General features: G+C 50.7%; 2 protein-coding genes across 5 annotated transcripts in view; one reads left to right on the plus strand and one right to left on the minus strand.

Moving 5' to 3' along the window:
• NTAN1 (N-terminal asparagine amidase) lies at positions 380 to 15,319 on the plus strand. Of its 3 annotated transcripts, XM_018040592.1 has the most exons (10): positions 380 to 561; positions 7,447 to 7,549; positions 7,626 to 7,691; positions 7,976 to 8,084; positions 9,819 to 9,892; positions 11,067 to 11,120; positions 11,660 to 11,713; positions 12,935 to 13,032; positions 14,462 to 14,575; positions 14,970 to 15,319. In XM_018040592.1, exons 1-10 carry the CDS (start codon positions 481 to 483, stop codon positions 15,147 to 15,149), a joined length of 933 nt encoding a protein of 310 aa, XP_017896081.1. In that variant the 5' UTR covers positions 380 to 480; the 3' UTR covers positions 15,150 to 15,319. The 3 variants fall into 3 exon arrangements, with proteins under 3 accessions (XP_017896081.1, XP_017896082.1, XP_017896083.1); XM_018040593.1 differs by lacking the exon at positions 7,447 to 7,549 and having other exon boundaries at positions 430 to 561; XM_018040594.1 differs by lacking the exons at positions 7,447 to 7,549; positions 7,626 to 7,691 and having other exon boundaries at positions 431 to 561.
• PDXDC1 (pyridoxal dependent decarboxylase domain containing 1) overlaps positions 15,664 to 18,343 on the minus strand; it is a 54,870-nt gene continuing 52,190 nt past the window's right edge. Inside the window, exons 22-23 of one of the 2 annotated variants that reach the window (XM_018040590.1) lie at positions 18,122 to 18,226; positions 15,664 to 17,449 (exon numbers count right to left, since the gene is read on the minus strand). In XM_018040590.1, coding sequence (XP_017896079.1) covers positions 17,196 to 17,449; positions 18,122 to 18,226 — 359 coding nt within the window. In that variant the 3' untranslated portion in view covers positions 15,664 to 17,195. The remainder of the gene's footprint in view (positions 17,450 to 18,121; positions 18,227 to 18,343) is intronic. The other variant, XM_018040591.1, reaches the window with a different exon arrangement.

The raw sequence follows: 18,343 nt of genomic DNA on the forward strand, positions 1-18,343 counted from the left end.
TTGCCATTTCCTTCTCCAACCCGTGAAAGTGAAGTCGCTCAGTCGTGTCCGACTCTTAGCGATCCCATGGACTGTAGCCTACCAGGCTCCTCCGTCCTTGGGATTTTCCAGACAAGAGTACTGGAGTGGGGTGTCATCGCCTTTTCCTTGTGATCCTGGAGCTGAGCGCAAAGGCCCTCTGGAGAAGCGCAGCTCCTCCCCATCCTGCGTGTCTTTCCACATTTTCAGGACTACATTTCCCAGCGCCCCTTGCGGAGGAGGGGGCTCCCTCCGGTTTGTACTACGTTTCCCATGGGGCCTTGCGACCCCGCTCTAGGTTTCCTTAGCCTCTGGGGACTGCGCCTCCGTCGGACTCCATTTCCCGGAGGCACGCGCGGCGCGGCGGGCCGGGGCGGGGCTGCCCGAGGCTGGGGGCGGACGGCGGCCCCGGGGTGGGGAGGCCGCTGCCTCCCAGGGCCTGCCCGGGCGGCCGCCTCCGCGATGCCGCTGCTCGTGGACGGGCGGCGAGTGCGGCTGCCACAGTCCGCCGGGGACCTGGTCCGAGCCCACCCGCTTCTGGAGGTGAGCAGGGCCCGGGCGGGGGGCTACGAGGCGGGCCCGAGGGAACCCGCAGGCGGGCCAGAGCCGTCCTCAGCCCGCCGCCGCCGGCACCGCCAGCTCTACCCGGAGTCAGGCTCGAAACTTGGCGCAGCTGAGGTGCTGTCGGCACATCCGGAGCCCGGGCTTGAGGCGTCTGTGGGGCTTTTACCTTCTTTGGACCTTACAGGGCATCTGCGGAGGCCCCCCTCTTTTTCCAGAGGAGGGGACGGGGGCCCAGAGAGGTTAGGTGACTTGCCCAAGGTCGCCCAGCACCGCGACTGGAGGACACGCCGGGACCCCCTCTCACATATAGGGCGGCCCCAGCCCCCCAGTCCGGATTTTGACCCGTTTAGGCGAATCTGGGCAGAGCCCTGGGTCGCTCCCTCGCCGCGCATCCCCACCCGCGGTGAATGTACCACCCTCCTGGGGGTTTCAGGAAGCTGGAGGCTGTTCCGGGTGTGGGCAGGGGCATCCCGGCGCGTCCCCTGGGCTTCTAGCCCCGCGGTGTGGGGCTCCCGGGTATTTTTAGACGGAAGGAAGGGCCCTCGGTGTTTTCGCCCCGCTGGGCTGTGTTGAGGACCACACCCTATGGAAGGTTTTTTTGTTTTGTTTCCTGCTTTTGTCCTTAGATAGACCTCTGAACCCTTATTCTATGCATAAGCAGAGACTGTTTAGAAAACGGTTTTTACTGTTAAAAAAAAAAAAATCGGAACCAAACCTCCCACTTGTCTCAGATCCAGTTCAACCCATTTCATGGATTTAAGAGATGCCCGCTGAGCCCCTCATGTGCCTTGATTATGGCCTTTGCCTCTTTCCTCACAGTCAGGGTATGTATGGGGTGGGGATGGTTTTTATGTTTTTTAGCCACAGAGTGGCTCAAACACCATTAACTGTTAATTAAGTGCGGTACAGGGGAGAATGCCCCTTTTCACTCGGCAAAGTGGAGCTCAGGAATCTGGCCAAGTCTGTGGGCTTAGGAAAGATATTCTTGAGGTTTCTTCTGTACCAGTTGGGTGGTGTGTAATGATCTTGTCCAGCAGGCTTGTTTTATTTTCCCTTGATCTCCGCCTCCCCTTGCGAGAACGTAAGCTTCCTGAAGGCAGAGTATGCATCTTCCCTTTGTATCCTCAGAGCCTAGGGCAGACCCTGGCCATGAATCTGTGCTTTGTAAATATGTGTTACACAAACAAGTGAGCAGAATGACCCCCGAAAGATGAGGCGATGTTACTGACAAGGGAAGAGGGGACAACTCTGTGATTCTCAACTTACATTTCGAGAAAGCCGTAGTAATATCAGCCAGCACGTACTGGGCGCCCAGCGGACACTAGTCGTCATGTTAAGCACTTTCCTTCCTTGTGCTGTGTCACTTAACTGCTGAAGTTGGGACTGGAACTCAAAGGGGAGAAAGTTGCAGCTGCCTGAAGAACTTAGTGACACTCTATTTTTATGTCTGTTAGAAAGTTTCTATGAAAAAGTTAGTCCAAGGCAGCACCCTAAGTGTGGAGAGAAGGGGAATGAGGTGGGATACCGGGAACCTCTAGAAGGGAGGTTTGGCCTCTGGGGAGACTCAGCCTAGAAAGGCTGTAGAGTGGGGACCAGTTTGCCTTACAGGAGTGTGGCCGGGGTGGGCGGCCGCTTCCACATGCGGCGGCCTAAGGGGAGAGGGGAGGCATTCTCACTGGGCCAACTGGACTCTGCCCCCCGGCCCCTGGGAAGGGCAGGAGGGGCTCCGAGGGCGGCTGAACTGGCTGGTTTCCCTGGCACAGAGGGCAGGAGGGCAGAATGGGAGGCAAGCCGGGAGAGGTCAGTCATACGTAGGTTGCAGAGGTTTAGATGGGTCATTCAGCTGACACACAGTGTAGAGAAATGAAAGGTTTAATTATTATTTGTTTAATAGCAAGTAGTATCCCCTTGGTAAGAAAACAGAAGTCTCAAAAAGAAGAAAAAGGAATCTGTGACCACAACCATGCTTCACACTTTGGTGAATATCCTTACAGAGGCTTTTCTTTGTATATGACGTACTTTTTTACATGATAGCGTACTGTATGTTCTGTTCTATAAGGTGTCTTTTTTCCTGTGACAGTAGGTTGTGAGTATGCAGTAGCAGCAGTTACTAGCCCGTCTATAGCTATGTTTAGCGTAGGATAATAATAACAGCAGCAACAGTAATAGCAGTGCTGTGGAGCTCGCCAAGCATCCCAGCCCTAGGAGGCAGGTACTAATACTGTTCCCATTTTACAGCTGGGGACTCTGAGGCACGGAGGGTGGAGTAAGTTGCCCAAGGTTTTGCATGCTGTGCGAGGTGAACCCTGGCGGGTTGGCCTTTGCCTCTGGAGCAGCGCTGCTCAGTACCGTAGCCATTGGCCACAGGTGGCAGTTTACATTTAGTTAAAATTCATGGGAAATAGCAACCCACTCCAGTGTTCTTGCCTGGAGAATCCCAGGGACGGGGGAGCCTGGTGGCCTGTTGTCTCTGGGGTCACACAGAGTCGGACACGACTGAAGCGACTTAGCAACAAAATTCGATAAAATTAAAAAATCAGCTCCTCAGTCACACTGCGCTTCCCAAGTGGCTCAGTGGTTAAAGAATCCACCTGCAGTGCAGGAGACGCAGGAGATGCGGGTTCTGTTGTGGGGTCGGGAAGATCCCCTGGAGGAGGGCAGGGCAACCCACTCCAGTATCCTTGCCTGGAGAATCCCGTGGACCGAGGAGCCTGGCGGGCTACAGTCCATGGGGTCGCAAAGAGTCAGACACGACTGAAGCATCGTGAGCACACACACAGTCACACTACCCATGTTTCTAGTGCTCGACAGTCATGAGTGACAGCGGCTACAAGATGAGACAGCAGGTGCAGATGCCGCCGTCCCCGCAGAGAGCACCCTCGGATGGTGCGGTCCAGAGCCTCCGCTCTTATCCAGCCTCTGGATGCTCAGAATCCGGTCCTGCAGCATCTTAAGACTTAACGGTCCCATGGAATTCCACATAATGTAGTTCCTGCTTTTAAGCATGCGAGACATTTCTGCTCTTTCCCCTTTAGGAACATTCACAGAGCTGAATCTTTATAAATCCCTGTAATTATCCCATTGAAGGGCTTTTTGAGCACAAAAACCCTGTAACAGAACCAGTGTTTTGAAGCAAGGATGCAGGCAGCCATCCCAAGGATAGAGTGGGTATGGGAGACCTCGGGGTCAGGACTGGGGAGCAGAGGTGGGGAGTAGGGACAGCCACTCCCCGCAGGCCTGCTCCCAGTTAATCCTCCCACACCCTAAGCAGTGGCCTCGTTTCCCAGAGGACAGGATGAAGCACAGGGGCTCAGGCTCTGCCCAGGTCACTCACTCCAGGAGTGAGTGGGGGGCGCCCCCCGCCCCCCTGCATTGTCATGCCTTGTACCTTTCGCTGGGGGCACGAGTTGCAGGAATTGAGGTGAGAGGCGCATGGGGTTCAGTGGAAGAATTCTCACCTCCCACACAGGAGGCCCCGGGCCCTGTTCTTGGCCAGAGTGCCATCGTGCTCCCATTTCTTGGGCTTCCCAGGTGGCTCAGCAGTAAAGGAGCCACCTGCCAATGCAGGAGACGCAGGTTCGATCCCTGGCTCAGGAAGATCCCCTGGAGGAGGAAATGGCAGCCCACTGCAGTAATCTTTCCTGGGAACTCCCATGGACAGAGAAGCCTGGTGGGCTACAGGCCATGGGGTCACAAAGAGGGTCAGACACGACCGAGAGACTACACAGCTACACAGCAGGTGTGAGGGAAGATGGGACGGCGATGGGGTAGGGCCCTATGCGGGGAAGAAGGCTCAGTCCCGAGGGCTGGGCCGGGCGGTGCTTTCATACTTGCTTTCCCGTTTTTGAAGGAAGAAAGACGGAGTCTGGCAGAGGGGTGAGGGGGACTTAGTTGTCCTCTGGGGTTGCACCCCAGTGATGGGTGAACCCAGGGACAGTCAGCTACAGCCACGGGCCGCGTTCTGTTGGTGGATGACCCACCAGCCCAGAGTGGTTTCTACAGTTTTAAATGATGAGGGGAAAGAAAAGAATGCTTCCTGATATGTGAAATATGAAGTCACTTCGTGACACATGAAGTCTCATGAAATTCAGTGTTCATTGTCACCCATAAATATTTTCTGGGGACACAGCCATTTGTCACGTGTCCTCTGTTGATTTCACACTGAGGAGCTGAAACTGCACGGTCTGCTAAGCCCCAAATATTTACCGTCTGGCCCTTTTCTGAAACAAGTGCACTGACCCTGGGGATAAGAGGACAGTGCCCTCAGATAGGAATTGAGAAATGAGGATGGGCAGTAGCAAGAGAGACTGAGGGAGGAGGTTTTGGGGGTGGGGTGGGGTGTGTGTGTGTGAATCTGAGCGTTCAGAACATTAAAAAAACCTGGGCTGCTTTTATTTCAGAAGGGATACGAGTTTATATAGTAGGGCTGTGTGTTTTTGCTTAGAGGAGAACTTGAGCTAATCTTCCTTTTTGAAAGGGACAGACCCACGTCGCTGTTTTCCCTTTCAGGCCGTCCTCTCTCCCGATCAGCGCGCTTCTGTTTCTCTGGGAAACAGTAGGCACTGTAGATCAGAGACGTTGTGATTTGGGGTGCTTAGGTAAACAAGTGATAATTCATTTCTCAGAAATAGCTTTGCTTTTGGGTGGTGACCCAGTTGTGAAAAGGAGCGGTAAAAATTTGCCTTGACTCCTCCCTCCCTCTCCCTGAAACGAACCAAAGGAGGTGAGTATTAAAGGAATGATAAAAAAAAAGAAATTCTGCGTTCTCCATTATCTTGCCTTGAATTGAGGTGAGAAGTGGTATGGAAAGGAAGAGCGCTCACTGCTCTGAGGTGTGAGTTTTTGCACCATTGGCTGCATTTCTCTCTCTTTGACTCCAGGCCTCGGGTCGCACACTGTGCTTCATTCAGTCCTTGTTGCTTTCTTTTTAGAAAAATATTTTAAATTGAAGTATAGTTAATCTGCGATGTGTTCATTTCTGCTGTATAGCAGTGATTCAGTTTTATGTATTTATGTTCTTTCTCATATTGTTTTCCATTATGATTTATTACAGGACACTGACTGGTCCCCTGTGCTGCATACAGTTAGGGCCTTGTTGTTTATCCATTCTGTATGTAACAGTTTGCATCTGCTGATCCCCAATTTAATTCCTTTCTGAAGTGGTTCCTCACTGTTTCTCGCTGTAGTTCCTCACTGTAACTGCTGCCTTGCTTCTAATCAGTGGAAGTTTATTAGAAGAGAACTTTTTATAACTCATCGAATGGATTGTCATGTTCTCTTCTATCTCTTGTATTTTGTCTGGTAAGCCAGCACTAACCGAAATTAGCCCCAGCTGTGAGGAATGGCCAGCAGCCAGTGTAAGTCTATAAAAATGTTCCCTGGTCTAGACAAGTACCTACATGCTCTGTATTTGCACACGTGGTTAGGAAATTGTTTATTGAGGAGTTTATTTGTTGTAAGTAAGAAGGAAATTAGGATACATTTTAGTGATGCATCAATTTGAACATTTTTGAAAAAAAAATTTAATTCTCATTAAAGAATTAATTGGGCTTCCCTGGTGGCTCAGACAGTAAAGAATCTGCCTGCAATGCAGGCGATCCAGGTTTGATCTCTGGGTCAGGAAGATCCCCTGGAGAAGGGAATGGCAACCCACTCCAGTATTTTTGCCTGGGAAATCCCATGGACAGAGGAGCCTGGTGGGCTACATTCTGGGATTGCAAAGTCGGACACAACTGAGCGACTGGGCGAAGAATTAACTGGCCACCTGAGTTTTCCCCGCTCCAGATTAACTACAGAAGAATTTATACAGACACTCAGTGGACACCTAATGTTACCCTACCTTTTCGTTAATTTGCTTATTTATGAGTTCTCCTGTTTGGTTCTCTGCTGTAGCCTTTTTCTTTCTTTTGGGCCACGCCATGTGGCACGTGGAGTCTTAGTTCCCTAGCCAGGGATCCAACCCCTGCCCCCAGCATGGGATGCTCAGCGTCTTAACGCTGGACCACCAGGGAAGTCCCCTGGTTTTCTACTTTAATAACATAATTACCTCACAGGGCATTTGGAGAATAGAGGAACGGCAGCTGGGACAGTTAAATGCCGTGCGTTGGCCTTGTTCCAACGCCATCATGGTTATATCGGTGGCTTTCCTTCCAGTATTTTCCCTTATATGTAGTAACGTTTTCAGCATTGTCGCACTAATAGCATATTTACAGCTTAAATTTCTTTTCCCACTCTTGTGTCTCGCTCTTCAGTTTTCCATTTCTCAAAGCTCCTTTCCCGTGGTCTTCATTGTTTGTGACTGTGGGGTTAACAGCTGTGAGCCGGTTCTGCATAATTTGCTTACCTTTTCGGTTGTCGTCCCCAGCTTCGTGCCATTCCCAGTAACACAGGGATAAGCGCACTGGCATTTGGGGTTATTCCTACAGTACAGGTTTCCAGAGGGGGGATTACTAGGTTGGGGCATAGGGAAGGCTTGGACCCATCCTCATTTTTAAAGAAAGTGAAGAAGGGCTGTAATTTCTGAACCACTCACTCCACTAGTCCATCTGATCTGATTCTCTTTATAGTTGCAAAGAATTGTAGAAAAGGATCTTTGCATCTTATTTCATAGGTTTTAGAATGTTGTTCTCTAGGGTGAAAAAAACCCAGAACTTCCTTGCTTTCTTCACTGTTCCACATGGTAGTGTTTTTATTTATCCCACTGCGTTTTTATTTTGGCCTTTCTGTCAGATAATACACACACCTCAGACCTCACGAGGGTCTGTTTCCACCTAGGGCGCACTTTGGCTCTCTCCATCTATCTATCTAGTTACTCAATCCTCACTAATTTCCATCACTATTTTATTTTTTTTTTTAATTAAACAGGAAAGAGCCAGACTTCTCAGAGGTCAGTCTGTTCAACAAGTGGGACCCCAGGGCCTTCTGTATGTTCAGCAAAGAGAGCTTGCAGTGACCTCCCCAAAGGATGGTAGGTTAGGAACCAGTGAATTGGGCCTTCTCCCCAAAGGCTAGTGGATATTTTATTTTATTTCTTTTTTAAACAGGCTCCATCTCCATTCTGGGTTCTGATGATGCCACCACTTGTCACATTGTGGTCCTGAGGCACACAGGTATGACGAGAGACACGCAGGAAACTGTTCCTTACCTGGACCCACCGCGTGGGACCATGAGCGTCTCAATTTGCGTTTCCTGGCTCTGCTCACCTCTCCTCCGTCTGCATGGCCCCTCCCCGAGGCCCTGGTCAGATGGGTTGGCTGGGCAGCCCAGACGTCTCTGTTTTTCCTTCTTGCAGGCCGTTCAAAGATGAGGTGGTCCGAATGGACAGGCGTAGACCTGGGCTGCACCCCGAGTTCTCATCGGGAATAACATGAGTCGTTTCACCCTTGTTCTTCAGGTAATGGGGCTACCTGCTTGACACACTGTGACGGAAGTGACACCAAAGCTGAGGTCCCCTTGATCATGAACGCCATAAAATCCTTTTCCGACCACACTCAATGTGGAAGGTGAGCGCCCCACTCCTGCGTTGCGTCATGTGGGGAACGTGGCCCCGTCGTGTAGAGGAAGCTGCTGGGGTGCCCACCCTCGCCTCAGCAGCTGCTCAGGGCAGAGTGGGCGACGGGACTCGGGGCCGGTCCCAGAAGGAGGGTCTGACTTTGAACCTGCAGTTGTGTTCTCAGTGGCGCTTTCTTGGCCTCTGTGTGTCCGCCGATGCCTTGTGGCACCCCAGCAGTGGAATCTCTCCCTTTCTTCAGGAGGTGTTTGTTGAGTGTTTCCTGTGAACTGGAACTGCTCATAGGTGCCAGGGGCCTCGCAGTGAATGGAGGAGACAAAACCCTGCCCCCGGGGCTCACAGTCCATGGGGAGGAGACGCCAGCAAAGCAGGATGTTAAGTAGTGGACGGGCTGCGAGGAAAAGGAAGGTGGGAACGAAGGGGGTCAGTGTTGCAGACTGTGCGCAAGAGCTGGCACCCGCCTGGGCGCCCAGCACAGCGCCCACCTGCTCACCAGTGACAGACTGCCTCCCACGTGCGGCCCCCGGGGTGGGCCCTCAGGAGCCACGTGGCTACTTAAGGGAGCCGTGGCCCCAGCCCGGCTGTCTGGCTGGTGCTCACTGTCGCCTCCCCTTTCTCTCTCATCACCGGGCCTGGCAGGCATGGCTCTCATCTGAAGTCTGGGGCAGCAGTTCACTGGAATGAACTAGTCTAGTCATACACATGTTCTCGAAATCCCAGGGATTTAAGGAAGGCCTCCTCGATGTCGCAGTTTCCCTAGTGGAACACAGATCTGTGTTTAAGTTTAACTGTCCCCTTGCCGGGTCTGTGATCGGCTGGGCTGGCCTCAACCTTGTGTCCTGTCAGACACTGAGCCCGGCAGTGTATATAGCTGGACTGGGCTCCAGGCCCAGGACCATGGTTCTCAGCACATGGTTGTGAGAGAGAGGATTCGAGGCCATCAGATGCTTCACGCTGAGCTGCTGACGTGGAAGATTCTGGGGCCTTCCTCAGGAGGGTTCTGTTGGTTGAAGGGAGTGTGAAAGGTGGCTGCACTCTCTTGAGCTCGGGTCCCCAGGTCGTCACAGGCCAAGGACTGGAGTTAGCAGAGAAGTGAGCTTGGGAAACGCAGGGTTAACAGAGTTGATGCGGGTTTTCCAGCTGTAGGTTTTCCGGGAGCTGTACTGTGCTGCTGTGCTCTGCTGTGTGCCTGGTGGCTGCCCTGGGGGCGGGCAAGGCCTCCCAAGCTTATTGAACCCCGAGAATGCTTTTCTGTCTCATGCGGCCAGTGCTCGGGGGACGCACTGAGGAAAAAGCTGCTGTCATAGATAAGCATGTGCGTCAGACGCTGAACCAGTTTTCTTCTCTGTAAAACGGAGATGAGACCCCTGTCTCTCCAAGATGCTGGCCTCCTGGTGGCGGGGTTGCCCCCACGCAGGGCCGGGTCAGTCTCGTCCCTCCCCGACCCTGCACCAGGCCGAGACTTTTAAGAGGTTTCTGAAGTGTCCCGCTCAGGGCGGGTGAGTAGTGTGATGTAATCGTTATCTTCCAGACCAGCCTTTCTTTCTTTTGCCTCCCGGTGGCATCACGTTTGAGACACAGCGCCCCTGGGCCCCCGGGCAGAGCCCCAGTGTGTGCGCCATGGCGTGAACAGGGCCGGGAACCAGGAGCTGAGGCTCAGGGCAGACCCAGGCCTGCCAGGCTGAGCCGTCCCGCCTCTGAGCTCCCACTCTCGTCTCTTTGCCAGGCTGGAAGTACACCTCGTGGGAGGCTTCAATGACGACAGGCAGTTGTCACAGAAACTGACTCATCAGCTCCTTAGTAAGTTCACTTTTCCCCTCAAATCTGATAAAAATGTGTACCTATTTTTGCTTAGATGAAAATCTCAATTAGTACAGAACCTACGAGGGGCGCACCTGCTGGGAGCCACCCAAACTGCTCAGCTTGAAATCTTCCATAAACACTGGAGAGCAAAGAGCTAAACGTTTATAGAACTCACGGGATGGGGACATAGTTTGCCTTCAAAACAGCAGGTGATGCCTCACAGTAAGCCTGTGAATTGTGTGGGGAAAAAAACACCACCCTCCTGCAGAAATGTTCTTGTTAATGTGCAGAAAGTTAAAATAACCCTGATCATACTATTTTTTCTTGGTTAAATTAGCAAATACTACTATGAGAAAAAACATTCTGTGATTAACCATGAAGCAGCAAGGTGGGCATACTTCCACCCTGCAGTACTTTGGTGGAACCTGAACCTGGAAAGCGTTTTGGCATCATGGTCCATCACAGATCCAGTAATTTCTCTTTTGAGAATCTTTTCTAAGAAAATTAATCTGAAGTGTGCATAGAGATTTACACCTGAAGGTGGGCAAAAGATTATCTACAGCAGGAAATCTACTGTCCACCAGCAGAGGCATAGGTATACGTACCATTAAAAGATATGTAACGAAGAGGTTTGCACTGCATGGGAAAACAGCATGTACAAGCAATACCATGTACAGACAGGCAGTGCCTGCACGGTGTCTGAGCTCAGCTGTGCACGGACAAACACGGCAGGAAGTACACTGTTAAGTGCTAGGATTATCGGCAGGAAAAGCCCATTCACTTACACCTTCAAAAGCCACAGACTCCTTATACTCTTCTATACTTTCCAAATGTTTCATAACAGTCAGATTTTATGACCCATCAGGAAAAAAACGTTCTTTAGGGAAAGATTAAAATCTTATGACTGTTTGTCCCGCCAGCCTCTCAGAATAGGGAGAAGAAAGGAAAGTCTCCGTGGGAGTTTTCTCTGGGCCCGATGCTGGGCGCGCGTCTGACCCTTGGCAGGCAGGGTGCTGGGCATCTGCTCAGGGGTATCCGCCTCCGATGGACAGGCCGGGCTGTGGTCTAAGGGTGGTGGATCCCACCCTCCATCCCCCTCTTGACTTGTTCAGCGTATGCTCTGCTGCTTAAGGGAACTTTTTTGACATGAGCTTTAAAATTCTCGCTGTAGGTGAATTTGACAGACAAGAAGATGACATTCATCTGGTGACGTTGTGTGTGACAGGTGAGCTCCACCACTCCTCCCAGAGCAAAGCTGCAGCTTTGGGGGATGTTTTGCCCTCGCCCTGAAGGCAGGACCCTGCGTCTGTGCCTCAGTTGCAGACGGCACCACGTGTCGTTGGATTGCTGCCCTCTTCTGGCTTTCCCCATATCTGCTGGCATGGCCCTCCCTGCCCTCCCTCATCCAGATCCCGCACAGCCTCTGCTGAGATCCTGACCCCCCACCCCCTGAGGGCTCTCCTCTGAGGGATTCTCAGCAGCCTCTTCCGTTTTCTAGGAAGGGTTGGGGCCGGTCCCACGAGGAGCTGCCGCCATGTGTGTGGGTGACCGGAGACTCAGACTCTGGAGGGGCAGTTTGTTCCAACAACCTGACCGCCCCGGGCTTGGCTGGGAAACAGGACACGGGCCCTTTCATGTTCTGATCCCCCCCTTTGCAGGCGGGGGCCTCCTTCTTGGCCTCTGTTTATAGAAAATGAAAGCAATTATTTAGTATTTCTTTAAAATTAGATCTTAAAATTCCTTTTTTTTTTTTTAATGTGTTAGAATTAAATGACCGGGAAGAAAATGAGAGCCACTTTCCAATAATTTACGGCATTGGTAAGTAGCATGCTGGGCGGAGGGTCTGTGATCTCACACTGGTTAAAGGCAGATTCTGCAGCTGGTGGGCCCGCAGCTGTCAGTGTGGCAGAGCCTTGGGCCCGGGTCCTGACTCCTGTCTGGATCTGCTGGGCGAGCCTGGGCAAGGAGCTTACTTTCTCTGACCTTATATCTACGGGAGAAACAATGTCCACGTCCTAGACTGTGAAGGGAAACAGGTAGTGAATAGAAAGCCTGGGCCTCGCCGGGTTAGAGGACAGCTCGATGTCAGTGGGCTCTGCTCCCCCAAGAGGCCCCTCTGCTTTTTTCTAGCCAGAACTCTGGGGGCTGAAATGGGGCGATTTGAATCTTCTTATACTCAGGGAACTAATTAAGGTTTTGATGGAGAACAAAGAGCTTACAAAGCAAAGTGAAACCATCAGGCTAAAGATGGTTAGCCTGAAAGAAAGCCAGAGTGTCCCTTCCTCCTGTGACAGCCCCTGGGACTCCTGAGGCTTTAACAGGCTGGGACTGGCTGTCTTTATTTATTTACTTTATGTGTGTATTTGGGTGCATTGGGCTTAGTTGTGGCACGTAGGGTTCTTTCTTGCGGTGCCTGGGCTTCTCTCTAGCTGAAGCGCCTGAGCTCAGTAGTGCAGGTGAGGGCTTACCTGCCCTGCCGCATGTGGGATCTCGGTCCCCTGACCAGGGACTGAGCCTGAGTCTCCTGCACTGGAAGGCAGGTTTTGAACCACTGCGCCACCAGGGGAGTCCTGAGACTGGCCGCCTCTGCAGGGGGCTTCTGCCATGTCCCTAACATTTGGTTTGCTTGGCAGGGTGTTCACTGCTTTATTCTCTATCCTTTGTATGTCAGAAATAGTCATAACCAACACACACCACCAGCCCTGGCGCAGATCCCAGGCCACGTCCGCAGCCGTGTCTTGTCAAGGCTTGTCTTCCTTGTCACAGGGCTGAGCAGGGAGGCCTTGCCACGGGCTGCCTGAAGAGATGGCGCGTCTCCCGGGTGGGGGCGGCCCTTGGTCTGGAACCAGGTCTTACTGGGTCCAGCTCGGGCCTCAGCACTTCTCAGTGAGATGCCTGGCCAAAGCATTGCATTCTCCCTTCCCAGCAAGGGAGAGACTACCAACATGTAACTTTGCTCAGTCCTATCACGGGCAATGGTATGAGTGTGAGACTTACCAGCTCCTTTTGCCAATCAGAGTTGTCCTGTCATCCTCACAGCTGTCAACATCAAAACTGCGGAAATCTACAGAGCCTCCTTCCAAGACCGAGGTCCGGAGGAGGAGCTGCGGGCCGCCCGAGCTTTAACAGGAGGACCAGTGAGTCCGACAGCATCGTCTTAACAGGGTGAAGGGAAAAGGCGGGGGGTGGCCATCAAACTCCAAAGCCTTGAGCTTTATCCACTTTGGAAATGAAAAGTTTCTGACAGCTTCTGGAAAGCTGCCCATGATCAGGAACCACCACACACTCATAGCACGTAGAGAAGAAAGAATGTTTTAGGTTAGAAGCACAAGACCCCAGTTCTGTGCCCTGAAGATGTTGGGGATATATGTGACTCTCCCTGCATCCAGATCCAAACAAAATGAACCCCTTGTACTTTGTAAGAGCTTTACCAGTGAAGTTACTGCAAAGAAAGGAGAGCTAAGTGGGGAGAAGAGGCTTTTCTTTTCTCTACTGCAGGTCATGCTGTCCCTAGATGAGGTCACTGGAAAGCAGTTTGCTGGGATGAATTGATGACCCCAAAGAATAATCAGATCAGTTTAAAAGTCTGATTGCCTTTGGGTCTTTTTAGTTAACTAACACCTTCATTTTAAAAGTTGGGAAAAAAAACAAGACTGACATGCTGTTTGAGGAACAAGTGAAAAAAATCCTTTAAAAACTCGTAATGTGAAAAAAAACAGAAATTGCATCAGAGCAACCAAAAGAAGTCTGCTTGCTTAGGAAAAGCTTTCATTTTCACTGGAAACGTCTGGACCCAGTGGTCTGTTCTGCCAACCCTTTGACATTGTTAGGTTTCCTTTCTCAGTCTCTCAGGGAGCAGAACAGTCTTGATTTAGCTAAGATTCAGAACATATTTGGAGAAGGCAATGGCACCCCACTCCAGTACTCTTGCCTGGGAAATCCCATGGACGGAGGAGCCTGGTGGGCTGCCATCTATGGGACACGACTGACGTGACTTAGCAGCAGCAGCAGGACATAGTCTCAGTAACCAAAATTGAACATTGCTGGTTAAGCTGGAAACTACCACTGGCAACATTTGAGAATTCAAGGAATTGATCATTTGGCAAATTTTTATGAGTTGGCTTTTCCCTTCTCTTGAGGAGGCAACAGGCATGTGTGGCTTTAATCTCCAAGATGACTTAGGGGTGTGAACAAGGAGGCAGCGAGGGGCATGACCTTGGGTCAGATACAACGGGGTCTGCAGCCCAGCCCTGACACTTACAGACACATGACTTTGGCAGCAGGCCCATCTCTGAGCCTCAGGTCTCCAACCAAAATGGAAAAAACACCACCTTCCTGCAGGACTGTTGTCAGAACTAAACAAAATGATGTCTGTTGCCCACCAAGTGCAGTACTAGACTGGTGGGAAGTAGTTAAGCGGCAGCTTGTTGCAGTGAGACAAAACTTGAAAGAAGCTTCTCTACCAGATAAATGCCTCAAGTTCAAGACGACACGGGAGCTTGCAGTAAAGGCAGCATTTCTGCCGATAACACTCCTTAAATTCTGCCCGAAATGTTCTTTTTTTAGATGATTAGCATTTACGATGCAAAGACAGAGCAACTTCGTATAGGACCGTATTCCTGGACGCCATTTCCCCATGTGGATTTCTGGTTGCAGCAAGATGATAAGCAGATACTAGAGGTGAGCATCTACAGGCTGGGCACCTCTCTGGCCCCTGGTTTCCTCATCTATCGAAGAAGAGAATGTAGATGAGACCACAGCAGCTTTCCCTTCGGTGTCTGTGGAGGGCACCATTCGCAGACCCTGCTGAGCTGCTCCTAATATAGGTTGGGGGTGAGTGGATCCTGGGTAGATGTCTACGCAGCAGAGCAACAGGCAGCCATCTGCTTTGTTCTCGTTAACCCAGCACACCTGTTTCTTATGTAACTTTACAAATTATATATTTATACAGAGATCCGAGAACAGCCTGATGAATGTGTAAGGAGCACAGAGACACTCTTGACAGCTTTACAGCTTTATCAAAGTAGGGAACAGAGCCAGTTCTCCTCTCACACCCCAAATTTTGTTTTTCCAGAACCTTTCCACGTCACCTCTGGCTGAGCCCCCCCACTTTGTTGAACATATCAGATCTACCTTGATGTTTTTAAAGAAACACCCTTCTCCAGCTAACACACTGTTTCCTGGGAACAAGGCTCTACTCTACAAAAAAAATGAAGATGGCTTATGGGAAAAGATCTCTTCCTCAGGAAGCTAAAAATAGGAATTACCAAAGAAAGCACCTCTCTGACACAGCAAAAGACCCCTGGCAGGGGCAGGGAAGAGTGTGAACTTGGAATCTTCCTCCATTCAGTCTGAGGTCTCTCTCCTTACTCCCTACCTGTTTTTCAGATGACTTTAAAATAAAATCTTATTTTGGCAAAGGCATTTGTTTAGGTTTTCTTCTTGGTTAGTATTAAGAGGCCAGAGGAGAAGCTGGCTTTCTCACTATTCTATAAGCAGCTATTTCAGATACTTGGGTAAGTCTGGGTAAGTCTTCCTAATTCTGCTAAATTAGTGAATAAAGGAAAAATTGTCATTTAGTTTGTTTAAAATGCAGCGACGAGAATTTATACATCTCAGATGTTTTTTAACCTCAAAATACTTTAGAAGCATCAGATTCAAACCTGATACTATGTATTTTTAGAAACGTTTATTCTTTTGAAGTTGCTATCCGAGAGGAAGTCACTGTGCCCAATTAATGCCAAGATTTATGAAGTGAAGAACTGGGAACAATTTCAAGAACCTTTATTGAAACCAACATTCAAATAGTATCTCAAGGGTGAAATTGTTTCAGCAAAACCAATTTAACAATTTCAAATATATATAAAAACATTTAAAAATTAATCTTGTTAAAGGTAATAATTTCCCCTTCCCCCATTTTATCTGCTATACTTCATTGCACCAAAGAAACAGGGAAGACTTGTTAATCATTTGCACCAGGAAGAAAAGAAAACTGCATTTTGACAAGTGCCAAATGTCAGAAATCACATCAAATCAGAGTGTAATTATAGGCTTAATATGGTATAACTAAGGCTTTCAATTCGACAGTCCCCAAACCCAATGTGAATTGCCACCGTTTAAGGTCTCCCATAGCTTGACTGCTGGACTGAAAGGCACAGGGGCCGCTGCCGACGGTAAAGGAAGTGGCGCAGGACTTAGAAATGGGCCGTAGTCAAGGGTTCACTTCAGTTATTTCAGCAGTCATCTGGCTTGATCAGCCTGAGAAAGGCTGCCCCTCTGGATCTGGTTTCTGAGTTGGGCCCAAAGGGCTGAGCTGCTGTGAACAGACACTCCAGAAGTTCCCGTGAGAACAGGTCAGAGGTGGACTTAAATTTAGAATTTCAACATAACAAGGTGCTACACAGCATATTTAATATGAGGCTCTTAAGAGCAGCATCTGTTGAGTTTTCAGATATTAAACATAGAAATGAGTACAGTCTGTACTTCTGTGCCAATTTAAAAGCTTTACCAGTATTTAAAAATATACATATATATATATATATATATATATAATATGGTTGAGAAGAGTCTGTACAGTTACTCTGAATAGAGGAGTTTTAATTTGTTTACAAATAGCATATAAAGGGAGACACGGGCTGGCGGCAGAGCCGAGCCAGAAGCAGTGCCGGGTCCAGCCTGACCTGCTGCCGCTCAGCGGACACGGCCCTGACCGACGTCTCGGGGCAGCAGCAGCGGGGGTGCGGGAGAGGGCTTTTGACGCTCCTGTTACAACCCCATCATGCCCACTCCTTCAAGCCAGACAGTCCAGTTGCATATTGCAACCTGATCCAACTGAACACCAAGTAAGACAGATGGCAGAGATCGCCGTCTGTCTGTGCAGCAGGGCCCCAGGGAACCCGGAGAGTTCTAGAAAGCTGTCTCACCAAGAACGTACTATGTGCAACCTATAAAGTCTTCCATGTGTCTGTTTAGAAAGAGAAGCGCAAGTATTTCAAGTGGCGGGCACTGAAAATTCTCATGTTTTTTGTGAATAAAAAGTGTTTATGGTAACGGGGGGGAAATGGTGTTACTACAGTTGGGTAGACAGAAACAGTAGTTGTTGGTTGTTCTACAACACCCACAAAATCAGACATGTCAACTGCCCGCCTGGGCCTGGCTCTCAGGCACACATTTGTGCAACCATCCCAGTTAAGCACAAATAACAGTAATTTCTCTCAGCATGTGGCACGGTTCACATTTTCAGAATAACTTCATTTCCCTGAAACAATATTCAGTACAGTCTCCAGGCAAACACTGAGTTTTATCTTAAGCTCTCTGGCTCTTCTACCTGCGGGCGGTCATGTTGCAGGCCCTGGGCCCCGTCTTGGAGGGCTCCAGGCGGCTCGGCTTCCAGAGGGGCAGGCGCCCCTGGGTGCCGCTCAGGGCTGTTAGCTTCTGAGGCCTCTTGCCCACCTGACAGCTGCTCCACCTTCTCCAAGTCTTCGATGTGACTGACTGAGCTGGTCTCACTGATGGCATCCGAACCACGCAGGGACCTTTTAAAAGGCTTCTGGCCTAGAGGAAGATCAATGAACAGCACTGATGGTTCAGGAAAGGGCGCCCCTGCGGCAGAAGCCGGCTGTGCTCTAAGCGATCTGTATTTAATCACAGCAGAAATCCCAGGGATCCCTGGCTCTGAAGCATTGAGTGATGAGGCGAGAAACGAAAGCTGATGGGACACTAACATGCCCCCAGCGCCAGGGACCATGAGGGAGCCCCAGCTGGGAGAAGCTCAGAAGAGTGGACACGGAAAATGTGACGCTCCGCAGGTGGCTCCCCAAGGCTCAGAGATGGCTGAAGGGGCAGAGACGTGCGCGTGGGCCCAGGCGCTTCAGTCGTGTCTGACTCAGCCACCCCAGGCTCCTCTATCCTTGGAATTTCCCAGGCTAGAATGCTAGAGTAGGTTGCCATGCCCTCCTCCAGGGGGTCTTCCTGACCCAGGGATTGAACCCCTGTCTCTCAAGTCTCCTGCATTGGCAGGTGGGTTCTTACCACTAGCGCCACCTGGGAAGCCCAGGGGCAGGGACCACTGTTCTTAGGTGAAGAGAAATAGAACTTCGGGTTGAAGAACCAAGAAGACAGGAATGCAGGTCATAGAAGCGTTATGTGAGGCCAAGGTCTTTTCCCCAGGGAAATACGAACAACGTTCTTCAGTATCAGTGAGCTCAGGCATGGGGACTGACGTACCTGGAAGCCTCTGTTTAACGCGAGTGCCTGTGGGGGTCTGAGGCGGTGTGACCCCTGAGCCTTGTACTTTGTAGACGTACGTGTGTTCCGTGGACTCCAGGGAGCCTGCGGGAAGGGGGCAGGGAGGTGTGGGGTAGGCGCCCAGTGCAGGGGGCCCTGTGGAGGCCCGTCAGCTTCGTTCCCCATGAGCTTCCTGCCAAGGCTCCAGCTCCCCTGAGCCAG

This window comes from Capra hircus, chromosome 25 (genome assembly GCF_001704415.2).
Source record: "Capra hircus breed San Clemente chromosome 25, ASM170441v1, whole genome shotgun sequence".
Taxonomy (NCBI): Eukaryota; Metazoa; Chordata; class Mammalia; order Artiodactyla; family Bovidae; genus Capra; species Capra hircus.